This window comes from Protopterus annectens, chromosome 13.part0, assembly GCF_019279795.1.
Source record: "Protopterus annectens isolate FY-2018-M chromosome 13.part0, PAN1.0, whole genome shotgun sequence".
NCBI classification, from domain to species: Eukaryota; Metazoa; Chordata; order Ceratodontiformes; family Protopteridae; genus Protopterus; species Protopterus annectens.
In genome coordinates, this window is record NC_056747.1 from 505282827 (window position 1) to 505296248 (window position 13422).

General features: G+C 38.2%; 1 protein-coding gene across 9 annotated transcripts in view; it reads left to right on the top strand.

Annotated features, from left to right (window-relative positions):
• Positions 1–13422, top strand: part of LOC122787415 — a 678631-nt gene that overhangs the window by 499940 nt on the left and 165269 nt on the right. For 8 of the 9 annotated variants that reach the window (XM_044054125.1, XM_044054129.1, XM_044054127.1 and 5 more), the window contains one exon: positions 4407–4661. The exons of the other annotated variant lie outside the window; for it this stretch is intronic. In XM_044054125.1, the coding sequence (XP_043910060.1) occupies positions 4407–4661 (255 nt within the window). The remainder of the gene's footprint in view (positions 1–4406; positions 4662–13422) is intronic. 9 annotated transcript variants of the gene reach the window in all.

Here is a 13422-nt window from a genome sequence, read left to right on the forward strand (position 1 = left end):
AGCCACAAATTCTCTCCAAGTCTGTCTTGTTTTGCCTTTCTTGAGGTTGAATATTGAAAGACTTTTTGGATTGGCTTGTAGTGGTCTGCACACTGATTGCCTAGTATTTACCTATGAACCCATGAAATGTCATAGCAGAAATGCAGTTTTGCAAGTGTTCACTGACATTCACACTTGAAATGCTTTAGTATCATTACTTTTAGGGTTATTACCCATTGCAGTGCACTGTATAAGGCTGTGTATCCAAATGTTTTTGTCCTGATAGTTTTATAACAAAATATGAAATAAGTCTACAGATACTGGGATTTGTGACGAGGATTGCACTGAGGTCAGAATTGTTATTAAAAATTGACCATCTCCAGTATTTTCAGTTTAAAATTTGACTATAGCTATCACTTCTCTTCGTGGTAACAAATATAAATGTGTGTCTTTTAAAAAGTAACACATATTTGAACTACCAAATACGTAAATATACAGTGTTATATTTATTTTAGCTCTAAAAGACTATGTATTTTCTGTATAAACATGAGATTTTCATTTTTAGCTGTTGTGGTCTAAAGTGACATTAAAATGATTTTTCCCATTAAAATTCTCAATGGATCTGGTCCTTTGCTATTGATGTTAGGGGCAAATGTGTAGTTGACAGATAAATATTCTAGTTCAAGTCCTTAAAAATTGCATGAGAATATGTCAAACCAGTCTTTTATGTATGAAAACCAAAGTAGCCCAAAAAGAGTCAATGATAGGGGCAGTCTTTTTGAAAACTGGTATTAGTAAAGACATTAAAAGTCAGCATTGACAGTAGAAAGGTGACATGACAATAATGCAGCAGGCAGTTGTGCCAATCATAAAGCATGCTGTGTATATGCATGCATGTAACAGTGGAGTTGATCAGTCACCATGGAGCTCAGTGTTATGAGTATTTTATCTAAAGTAGTGATTAAAGATGGTTTGAGACCTTTGGCAACACACTGTTACTTTAGTTCTTATTATATTCATGGTGAGATAGCAAATGACTCCCTTAAAATCATTTAAGTTTTAGGTTTCAGCAGAAATGGAATGTAAGTTAAAAGGTGAATAAATAGGGGACCTGTGATGCACAAGGAAGCCAGTGGAAGGAATGCATACCAGGGAGAAAAAATCTGTTGGCTATTGAAAGTTGGAACAAAGGTAGGGCAGATTGAGCTGGATAAGTATATGGGAGTTAGAAATAGTTAACACAGATGATAAGTATAGCCACAGCAGTAATGGAAATATGACTGGCACATGGAAATAAAAGACATGGGAGAGCAGGTCTTTAAGATTTTTCAGGAAGATGAGAAAGGAAGAAACTAACATTCTTGATTCAGAGAAAAATAACATGTAGATGTCATTTAAATAGTATGTTGTATATGTCCAAACCATAGAGACAAGATGAGATTAAGTTTTACGAAGGGGTAGGGATGAAAGATTCATCACGGGTTTAGGTTGACATCGGAGTTGCTAAAGAGGTGCTGATGATGGTTGGAATCTTAGTTCAGGGCATTATTTGTCTTATTCAAGGATTCGAGATGGAAATATACCCAGAAATTGGAAAGTTGTTGTTATGCCATGCATAAGGAACGTTACGAGGATACTGTGAGATTATAAGCCTGTGATCTGTTGTGTACCTCAGGAAAGGCCATAAAGCAGCTTTCAAAGTAGTGCCTTGTAGCTTTCCGAAAGTTCTTAAGTTTTTTGGAGACCTCACAGTTAGCATAACTTTATATGGAAGTCTTGCCAGCCTATTTTTTTGTCCAGTGTTACAGTTATGTTGTGACAGAAAAAGAGGGAATCTGATAGATGTAGTCCACCTGCTTTTAAGCCAGACCATTACCTTCATTTCCCCCAAAAAAGCGAATTACCAGAATGCATTAGGCTGTAGAAAACCCCAAAGTGGTGAGGTGGATAGAAGTTTGGGTTTGAGGCATAGAACAGAGGGTGCTGGTTGCTAAGTGATATCAAGGCCTGCAACATTGGTTAATAACGGAGTACTGTAGGTGTTAATTTTGAGGCTTCTTTTTGTTTTGAATATTCATGCCCATGAATACCATTATTTTGTACTGAGCAGAAAGCTTGTTTTTAGAGCATACAAAGTGAGAATACTAATAAAGCACAAGGGATTTGGCTGTAAGATTAACTGATTTGGTGAAAAGAATGGTCTGACTGGCAGCTTGGGTTGGGTGCCAAAATATGAAAAGTCTTGATCTTTGAAACAAAGTTCTTAAAACAGAAACACATTTTATGGGGGAGTAATATTATGGAAAATGGATGGAGAGGATAACAGTAGTTTCCTATTGTTTGTTTCTGCTGCGCTTGGTTCACCTCAAGAAGTAGCGGTCATATTGCAGGATGATGATAATAAAAATGAATGGAGTAGACTGATGAGCAGTTGGGGGTGTGCACTTTGACTAGTGGGACAGTCATCTTCCCCATTAGGGAAGTAACCACTTCTGAAGTATCACTCGTAAATGATCTAAGATGGTTGGCAGGGGGTCAGAGATAAGTGGCTAATATTGTCAGTACACTAGAGAATGTGTAGCATGAAAAAAGACTGAAGGCTGTAAACATGTGCTTGTTAGAAGAGCCAGGGAAGACTTGATATGGGTCTTCAAAATCCTGAGAGAAAAGACTAGGACAGTGGGACTTGAAAGTGAAGAGGATGGGACACATTGATTTTAAAATTATGAGGGCTGATTTCTGATTTCAGATGTGAGGTATATAGAACTGTCTTTGCCAGGAAACTGGTAGGCTAATAGAATTATTATGTTTTAATAGATGTTAAGTGTTAGAAAGCAAGTCTGTACAGCTGCAGCTGCTGAGGAATGTATGAGACATTGCTTCATATTTATGTACTAGGCCCTTGTGGACCATCTTAAACCTAGCCATTTTCCTTTTCAAAGGTGAGAATCAAACCCTGTACTTTGTGACTGTGAGGTAAATACCATAACCCTTATAGTGACCCCCAACATGGGAGACTGACAGCTGCAGTGATGGAGTAGCTGCCCAGTGATGTGAACTTGACAGACATTACTGTCTTCTGTCAGCTGAGTTAGCATTTGTTCAAAAAAAAAAATATATATATATAAATATATATATATATATATATATCATCATCATCATATTCTTTCGGCCGTTCCCGTTAGGGGTCGCCACAGTGGATCATCTGTTTCCATTTCTTCCTGTCCTCTGCATCATGCTCTTTCACACCAACCGCCTGCATGTCCTCTCTCACCACATCCATAAACCTCATCTTAGGCCTTCCTCTTTTCCTCTTACCTGGCAGCTCCATCCTTAGCATCCTTTTCCCAATATACCCAGCATCCCTCCTCAGCACATGTCCAAACCAATGCAATCTCGCCTCTCTTGCTTTGTCTCCAAACTGTCCAACCTGAGCTGACCCTCTAATATACTGATTTCTAATCCTGTCAATCCTAGTCACACCCAGTGCAAATCTTAACATCTTTAACTCTGCCACATCCAGCTCTGACTCCTGCCTTTTCGACAATGGTACCGTCTCCAACCCATATAACATAACTGTTCTCGCTACCCTCTTGCAGACCTTCCCTTTCACTCTTATTGGTACCCATCTGTCACAAATCACTCCTGACACTTTTCTCCACCCATTCCACCCTGCCTGTACTCTCTTCTTCACCTCTCTTCCACACTCACCATTACTCTGAACTGTTGATCCCAAGTACTTAAACTCATCCACCTTTACCAACTCTACTCCCTGCATCCTCACCATTCCTCTACCCTCCCTCTCATTTACACACATATATATTCTGTTTTAGCCCTGCTGACCTTCATTCCTCTCCTCTCTAAAGCATATCTCCACCTCTCCAGGGTCTCTTCAACTTGGTCCCTACTCTCACTACATATCACAATGTCATCTGCAAACATCGTAGTCCATGGGGCCTCCTGTCTAATCTCATCTGTCAACCTGTCCATCACCACTGCAAATAAGAAAGGGCTCAGAGCTGATCCTTGATGTAATCCCACCTCCACCTTAAACGTATCTGTCACTCCCACCGCAGTCCTCACCAGTGTCACACTACCCTTGTACATATCCTGTATCACTCTTACATACTTCTCTGCCACTCCCGACTTCCTCATACAATACCACAACTCCTCTCTAGGCACACTGTCATATGCTTTCTCTAAGTCCACAAAGACACAATGCAACTCCTTCTGACCTTCTCTGTATTTCTCAAACAACACTCTCAGAGCAAATATTGCATCTGTAGTGCTCTTTCCTGGCATGAAACCATACTGCTAATCACTAATCATCACCTCCCTTCTTAACCTAGCTTCCACTACTCTTTCCCATAACTTCAAGCTTGTGGCATGCCCATTTATGGACTTAATATCATGTTTTTCTTCCCTAGGACAGTAGCAGTTTTTTGACTGATCAGTCAAAAAAGAAGAAAACATTTAAGAAAAACATTGATAAGAACTTCAGTGATCAAACGCAGAGTGGAAATGTCCTGGGCAACAGAGTAAATGAAGAGGCTTTTTCTGGCACTGAAGCAGATGATGAGATACAAATAGAACTTCCTGTTCACCACAGTTATGAAGAGATGCCTGAAAGACTGAGTTCTGAAGGAGAAAAGGAAGGCTCATTGTCTCTATTCAGTGATGTGGTAAGTAAGTAGTTTGTTCTTCTCAATGCAAGCCAATCTCTTTTCTGAATACTGTACTGATATAGCAATTTGACATTGTTTTAAAGCCGTGCCTAAATTTCCTTTAGCCAGGATCTTGCATGAATTATGCAGAATGCTTCACGAAAGTGGAAGATAAATTCTTCATTGCCTACTACCCTTTATACAGTTATTCCATGTTGGAAGGTTGTATCAGTGATGAGATCCTATGTTGACTTCAGAAACTGTAGTGCATGCTTCAAACCTGTGTGAAAGTAGTCAAGACCTGTATTAGTAAATATGGAATCATACCAGCAGAAAAAGTTGATCCAGACAGCACTGTGGCAGAAGAGCAAAGTATTAAAAAATGGAGACTGTAGAGTGGTTGTAGAAATTGATTATTCACTGTACACCAGGCAGAAGAAAACAAATTTATCCCAACAATCAGAGAATGTGGAGAGGCAGGAGTGGGATTCAAGTTGCTGTATCCAGCTGTCTTCAGAATATTTTTTTCCTTGGAAGATCAAATACATTATTTGATACAGAACAGACTAAGGAGGAAATACAAACAGCTGTCCAACCAAAAGTGAGTCATCGAACATAAGGAGACTCTGCGTCTCATTCTTCTGACAGCAAAGCTCATAGAGAGTCATTACTAGTGAAATATTTTCCAATGTTCCAAAGGAAAATTCTTAAGAGACATAAAAAGCACAGGAGTTGACTAAAAAAATCATTAATACTTTGGACTTGACCCAGAACCAGGTGTTGGGAGATGGAGATGAACAGGAAGAAGACATGCAGCACTGAAATTAGTGAATACATGTGAGATTATAAAGCATGAGTCACATTTGCTAAATACTTAAATGCATTTATTCAACGGTGTATAATTTAGTTGTATGTAAAGATAGCCAGTATGCTTTTTCTTAAAGCTAAAAGTTTTTTCTTCTAAAATCATGTAAGCTGTTTTGCACATCTAGGAGAAGAGTAGATCTAACAAAGAACAGACCGCAATTAGTGTAAATAGGAGCACAGGTTACAACATGCGCTTTAGCATGGGTAAACTTCATTTTAGATTAGGTAATACCTGTGGGTGCAGTTGTCAGTTTTGGACAATGTTTCTATCAGGATGGTTAAACTTCATTTTTTAAAGATAGTTTTATGTGTTTTAAGTTAACGGGTTATGGAGGTGTATTTAGTTTTTTGTTTGAGGGTTTTCATCAAAGCAAAAAGTCTTGAAAATGTGACAGATTCAAATGGAGATGATAAGAATGAACTGCATAAAACATCATCAACCTGCCAGACACTAGTAGGTGCATGTAACACAAAAGTTGGAAATAGATGTTTAATAAAGCTTTCGTGTATAATAGATGAGAGTAATACCTTCTTATCATAATGGCCACACTATCCATATTGTTTTTAAATGTTAATGGCCTTACAGGTACAGACAAAAAGGTAAGAGTTATTGAATTATATGAAGAAATGCAGAGTAAAAATAGCAGTGCTACAGGAGATGCATTTGTAAAGAAATTAGCATGTGAATTAGATAAAGAAAGGATTTCAGGAGAGGTAGTCAGCAGAATATCATGGATGAAGAAAAAGGGGAGTACTTAGCTAATTGCTAAAGGAGCTCCAATAGTGACAGAAGAAGAAAAAAGATGATAACGGTAGATTTGTGGTAGTAAAGAGCTACTGGAAAGGGGGGAGGATTATATTGGTATATATTTATATTCCATCTAAAGCTGCTGTGCTGAAGAAAGTTTCAGGAGAAATAATCAGCTCTCAGCAGGGAATATTACTTATAGGTGAGGATTGGAACTTGATTCGCAACAGTGAGGATTTATCAAGGGCCCTGGAAGGGAATATAAAACAGGGTAGATTTCTGAAGACGTTTTTGAAAATGTTTGGTATGGAAGACATGAATTCAGTAGAAGGAACTCTGAGAGATTTTAAATATTATTCTCCAAGGTATAATAACTGGATTAGACTAGACAAAAATTATACTTCACAGGAACATGTACATTTAATTGAAAGCTTTAAAAACTAAGATAAAATGCAAGGTAATAAAATAAAAATTAGATGCAGGCACTTCCCTACCTACTTGTTAAAAAGAGAGGAATTTAAGGAATGGGTGGTGGAAATTATTTGAGGGCTATTAGAGAAGATAGAAATGTCTTTATAAGTTATGGCTAGTAAGTGAGATAAAATAAAAGTGGGAGTTTAAAATTAGGGTATAAATAAAGAAAAGTAAATATGGTTAAATATAACAGTAATTATTTTACAGGGGCTGACAAAGGTTAAAGTATTGCAGAATAAGGAGAATATAACAGAACAAGAAGAGGTGCAACTGTAGAGTGTGTGCAAGTAATAAGGGAGTATCTGGATAATATGCATTTGTTTAGAAAGATTGCTGTTAAGCAGCTGGTTTTTGATAATAACACTAAAGCACAAAAATTTAGGCAACAGAAAGTAGAAAGGGCTGTTGCCAAACATAAGAAGTCAGTAACAAGAAGAATATCCAGAGATCCTACAGAGATATTAGAGATATTTCAGAAATGTTATGAATATTTTATAAATCAGAGAAATGTGGAAATCAAAGAGCACAAATAGAAAGATTTTTGAGAGACTTAAACCATGGTTAGAGGTAGATGAGGCTCAATAATTAACTGTTAAGATAGGAGGAGATGAGATAAAGATGGTGACATATAATCAATCTGCAGGAAAGTCTCCAGGAATAGATGGTATTCCTGTGGAAGTTTGTAAGATAAGAGGGAAAAATAATAAAAATCTAGAAAATTTTGTTTTAACAGTATTTTAAAAGGAGGGGAAGCCCCAACATCCTGGAAGAAAGCTTTAGTGACTGTAATACCTAAAGACTGTAAAGACCCATCAGACCCAGCTTCATTTAAGCCCATTTCAATTTTAAAACCATGATTATGAAATGTTTATAACTATACTAGTTGAAAGAATAGCATAGGTGTTGCCAAAATTAATAGACATGGATCAGTGCAGTTTTGTGGAGACAAACATTTGACAACATTAATAAAACAATGATCCAGAAGGAAGCAGAATGTAAGAAAATACTGTTATTGTAGGTGGGTCTTATTGCAGAGAAAGCATTCAACAGGGTAATCTGGGATTTTATGAGTAGGGCAATATAAGTGTTTGCATTCCCTGAAGCAATAATAAAGATAATTTGGGGGATATATGAGGGATCGGTGGCAAGAATTAAAGTGGGAGGGTTCTTTATTGATAAATTGTGTCTGAACAGAGGAACCAGACATGGCTGTCTATTTTCTCCTTTATTTGCTTTATATTTAGAGACATTGGCAAGGAAAATAAGAGACTCAGAAAATCAAGGATATAATTGGTATGGTAATCAAGAAAAGTTTGCTTTATCTGCAGACAATAATATTTCACCAGATAAAACCAGAAGAGGACATCTCGGTGTTATTAAACATTTTGAGACCATTTCAAGTTTTTGTGATACAGAATTAACGAAGATAAAATAAAGGGTATAGCTGTAAATTATGTACCCTGACATGAATTGGTTCAGCAATACACATATTTATGGGGACACAATAAAATTAAGTATTTAGGAGTATGGATTAAAAAGACTTCAGTTACTCTATTAAGAGTATGTGGAAAAAGACTAAAAAGATAATACAAAAACCGAGAAACTGGAAAGTCATGTTTAAGGGTATGAATAACAAGATACAGGCAGTGAACATGTTTTTAGTCCCTTTAGTTCTATATGCAGGCCAGGCATATTCTTATCAACTAGAGGAGAAGTTGTGGACAATAATTAATAAAGATTTGAAGGAATGTATCTGGGAGGGGAAGAGGGCAAGAATCAAGTGGAATAAGCTGATCCTTCCAATAGAACAAGGTTGTTTAGGATTACTTTATTTGAAGGGATATTTTAGAGCACAGTTAAGGCTCATATACATATCGCAAACAGAAAGCTATAATTCAAAGTGGAAAAAGATGATGAAACGGGGGAAAAATCAAGAAATAAGGAGAAAATTGGATTTTAGATGGCAATCCTTAAGGAGAGTAACAACAGCCGTAAAGAATATTATATTCATAAAGTAGCAGAAAGTTCTAAAAACTAAGCCAACACGAGAATGAAAAAAAGACATTTTCACGATAGGGATGACTGCAATATGGGTACAGAGAATAGACAAGAGAGGTCTGGAATTTACTGGAGAAAACTGGCAAAGGGACCAAAGGATTGGGAGCAAATAACTAGAGAGGAAAAGGTAATAGAATGGGATGAGACAAGGAAGCTATTTGGACTGCAGGCTAGAGTCTGCCTTTCCTACCAGAGACTGATATCACAATATACGCAAAGAAAAAGGAATAGGGGATTCCTAAATGAAAGACCTGCTCTGGTAGAGTTTTTAGGTGAATTTAGAATAGAAGCTCCCTGTTAAAAAAGGATAATTAGTATGATATCTAAAATATTGCATGATAACTTTAAGAATCAATCAGAAGAGGTTAGAAAACATTGGGAAGAGAGACTGGATAGGCAGTTTGCAAGGGAACAATGGAAGGACATATGCATCACACCCAAGTATGCAACAAAGTTTAGAAGATAATAAGATTTTTGCTTGGAAGTGTTTGCGTAGATATTTTTATACCCCAAGGAGACTCCAAAGAATTTTTCCTCAGGTAAATGTTAAATGTTTGAGGTGTGATGGGGGAGAAAGAGATAGCTGGGAACCTATGTTTTGGGAGTGTAGTGAATTGTCAGACTTTAAAAAATTCCCTACGGAATACTCTGTCAGAAATACCGGATGAGCAAATGGGTGTGACTATGGAAATGATTCTTTTAAGCTGGGACACAGGATCTTAATTCCCTTGACTTAGTAAGGCATTGCTAAATCTAATTCTAGTGTCTGCCAAAAAAGCAATTACTAGAAAATGGAAATCAAAGTCTAAACTAATTGTATTTGAAGAACTGAATATTATAACAAAGTTAAAATTTGGAAGTGGGATCTTTAGAAAAGCATAGAAGTAAATTGCATGGAAATAAATGGAAATTGTGGAAACAAAACATGGAGAATGTTCTTATGGAAGAATGACATTTAAAGGAAGGCAGGAATTGAGTACTTTATGTAACATTGGATTGATATTTATACAAAAGAACATGTGATGTATAACATTTGTAACTGGAAGCATGTTAATATAATTTACTTTCTTTTATATAAATGTATGCTTGCCTATTTCTTAAGTGATAATTTGATAAAAGTGTTAAAAAAGAAGTAAAATTTCACGGAAAACAGGAATTGACCAGTCTGTGTAATGTTAAACTGAATAATGATTAATGAAGAAACCGTAATATAAGAAATACATAGTTCATTCCATAAAACACTTCCATGTGCAAAACATTAAATACTATTCCATCGATAAATAAAATAAAAATAAAATTAAACCATAAGTTACTTTACCTATAGTTAATGTGCTGTAAAACAATATCATACTGCCATCTATTGGCAATTAACAACAATACATTAAAACAATTTTATTAACAATTTTAATAATTGGCTTAGTTTCTAGTGTCACTCCAGGAAAATACACTGTCAGCATGTGGGAGGATATGGTTAACAGACCACTTTGCTGTACCAAGCACAGTCTGCACCTATACTCCCCAGAGCTTTCAGATATTGGCTAAAACTCTATCCGTCCCCTTACAGCCTTTTTTAGGCAATGACAAAACTAGCAATATAGCAAAAAAAAAAAAAAACTCAAAGCAACCTTGAGGTGTTGCTGCTCAATGCTATGAGCCTAAACAAGAAACTCCACACCATACAAGCTCTCCTCGCTCTGGAGAATGTAGACATATGTACTGTTACCGAGACTTGATTGGAAACCATAGAAAGTGCTCTGGCAGTGGAAGACTGAAGTGCCTTCCATACATTTACACCAACAGCAGCACAGACAGAGGCTAAAGGTGGAGGTGTCTCAATCTATGTTAGCAGCAAATACAACTCTAGGTGGTTAAACAGGATGATGCCCTGGAGTGTTGTACTCTCCCCCATGTCTGACCACAGAGCCATCTCTCTTGAAATGTAATTCAACCTGAGAAACTCAGCTAAACCCATAACAGTTTGGAACTATACTAAACAGACTACATCTTATTAAGTGACAGTTTGATAAAATTCACTGCTCCCCCAGCCGTCGAGAACACTGCTACCCATGCAGAATTATGTACAAAAACCTTGTACAAACATGTAAATGGCTGCATCGCAGCTGCCATCTCTTCAAGTAAGCCAAGATCTACCAACAAAAACAAACCACAATGGTGGAATCCATAGCATAATAGGCTATATAAAAAAAAGTCATGGCAAAAATTAGAAAGAGCAACTCTCACAGAGACAACAGCTCTCTCTGATTCAACTAAATAAGACACTAAGAGGTCTAACAAAGTCCAGCAAGGCCACTTACAAGGTCAGGATAGCCATCAAGGCTAAGGACAGTTACAAGACCTTCTTCAACTACTTCAGGAATCTTAAAGGTAAGACTCAACAGTGTGCAGAACTGGTGGTAAATGGCACAACCTTTCCAGGATAACATAGCAAATATATTGCCTGATAAATGTAGCTGTAACTCCACCCCTCAACTCCCTACACTACTCCCTATGAAATCCCTACTAGCATATCCCCCCACCCAACTATCAACAAGGAGCAAGTCCTGGAGGTTTTTGCTTAAGGCCAAAAATGCTGATTCAGTGGGCCTCAACAGTGTCCCTGGTCACCTCCTAACTAGCCTAAAACATTACCTAGCAGGGCTACTTGAGGCACTCCTCAACTACAGCCTTAAAACAAGTTATGTGACAGGTGTATGGAGAGCTACAGTGGTCAGCCCTGTTCATAAGGGTGTACCATCAACTGACCACTGGAACTACAAACCCATCAGTCTGACAATTCTAATATGCAAAGCCATGGAATGATTCTTCTTGGAAATGGTCAGCAAGGACGTTGGCACCCTATAGACATTGGACTCATCCCAGTTTGGCTTTGTTACAGGAATGTCTTGCCTGCTTAACCTGGTAGACTTCTTCCAGGGGGTCACCATGGCTATGGATAATGGGAAAACAGTGCATACTGCTTACCCTGACCTGGCCAAGGCATTCAATACAATACCCCACTCAGGTATTGTTGGCAAACTCTCAGAACTAGGCTTAAATCCGTACACAACTCACTGGATTACCAACTAACTCTAAGATAGGACCCAAAAAGTCAGGATCAGTGAGACCACCTCCACCAAGAGACTAGTCACCAGCAGACTACCCCATTACTCTGTGTTGGGCCTGCACCTGTTTAGCTTCTACTTCTTGTAAGTCACGTCCTCCCCATGACATCAGCATTCTACAAAAGGGTCTAACACAAACAAATGACTGGTGTGAAAACCATGGATTAAAAATCAGTGCAAACAAATGCATTATAGTGCTCATTGGGAAAGCAGCCATTCAGTTAATTACTTCATCAGTAAAACACCCCAAAGAGCTGACCTGATAGTTTGGGATCTGGGAACATATGTAGACAGTACAACCAGCACATAGCCAAGATGGTAAGAAAATCATTGTAGGCCACCCATCTGATAAGCAAGGGTATGGCATCCACGTCCAAGGAAGTAATAGGATCCACTCATACTCAGTGATGGGCCTGATAAGGGCTAAGTAAATGCCCCCCTTTGGCATGTGCATAGCCAGGCACTTGCAACAGTTGGAATTCCCTCAAAGGTTCCTCAGTAGGAGAATCCAGGATATGACTACCCTGTCCTGCACAGATCCCCTTAAGGTCATGTCTCTGTGCTCACTCTTCTACTACAGCTTAGCTCTATACCCTGCATGCAAGGCATCCTCAGATCCAGCTCTGATGGATCTCTTGCACATCCACAAGACAAATAGCACCAGAAACAATAGATCAAAGGACCCGAGCATGGTCTGCAATATAAATAGAACCTGCCGGAGTGACGGACACGTGTCTCAAAGGATCCCCATGCTATGGAATAATCTCCCCATCTGCATGAAACAGAGTTCGTCCCTCCCTGACCCTGTTCGGAAGAAACTTTGATCATTCGATGGGAAATTCCCCTGGCCTGGCTCCCATGTCTCTGGACAGAGGTTGACAGTAAGTAAATTAATCCCCAACTAACATACACCCCACTTACATAACTGTTGGCTACCTCCTTACTAACTGGGTCTATATTATAACATCAAACTTGTAAAACTTCTGTTATAATATCGAACCCACTACATCGAAGGATGAAAACAGCGAAGCCCCGGAACATCGAATTCTTACCTAGGGCTAGATTTCGGTGGGCCATTCCATGGCTTTGCTGTTTCCTCTACTGTGGTGCGATAGTTATGGACCTTAGGGTTAGGATGCGGGTTAAGGTAAGTGGATAAGAAGGAATGTATGTATGGTGTAGTGTAGGGTTGGGTTTTGTTAACTGTATGTGTGTGTATTAGTTTGTTTGTGTATAGTTTCGTAGGGCATATGTGCGATAGTTACGGACCTTAGGGTTAGGGTGCGGGTTAAGGTAAGTGGATAGTTAGGAATGTATTAAGTTCATACTTTTTCTTTAAAGTACATAAGGGCATTGTGTACAAGAACCACACTTGTATGTACCTTTCCTTTGCCTACCCTGTTTTGTTTTGTGATTCTGTAACCTATCCTTAACATTTTTGCCCTTCCTATATGTGAATTTCAAGGGGTCCTTGAATAACTGCTCCAGGTCCGAATAATTTCCTAACCTC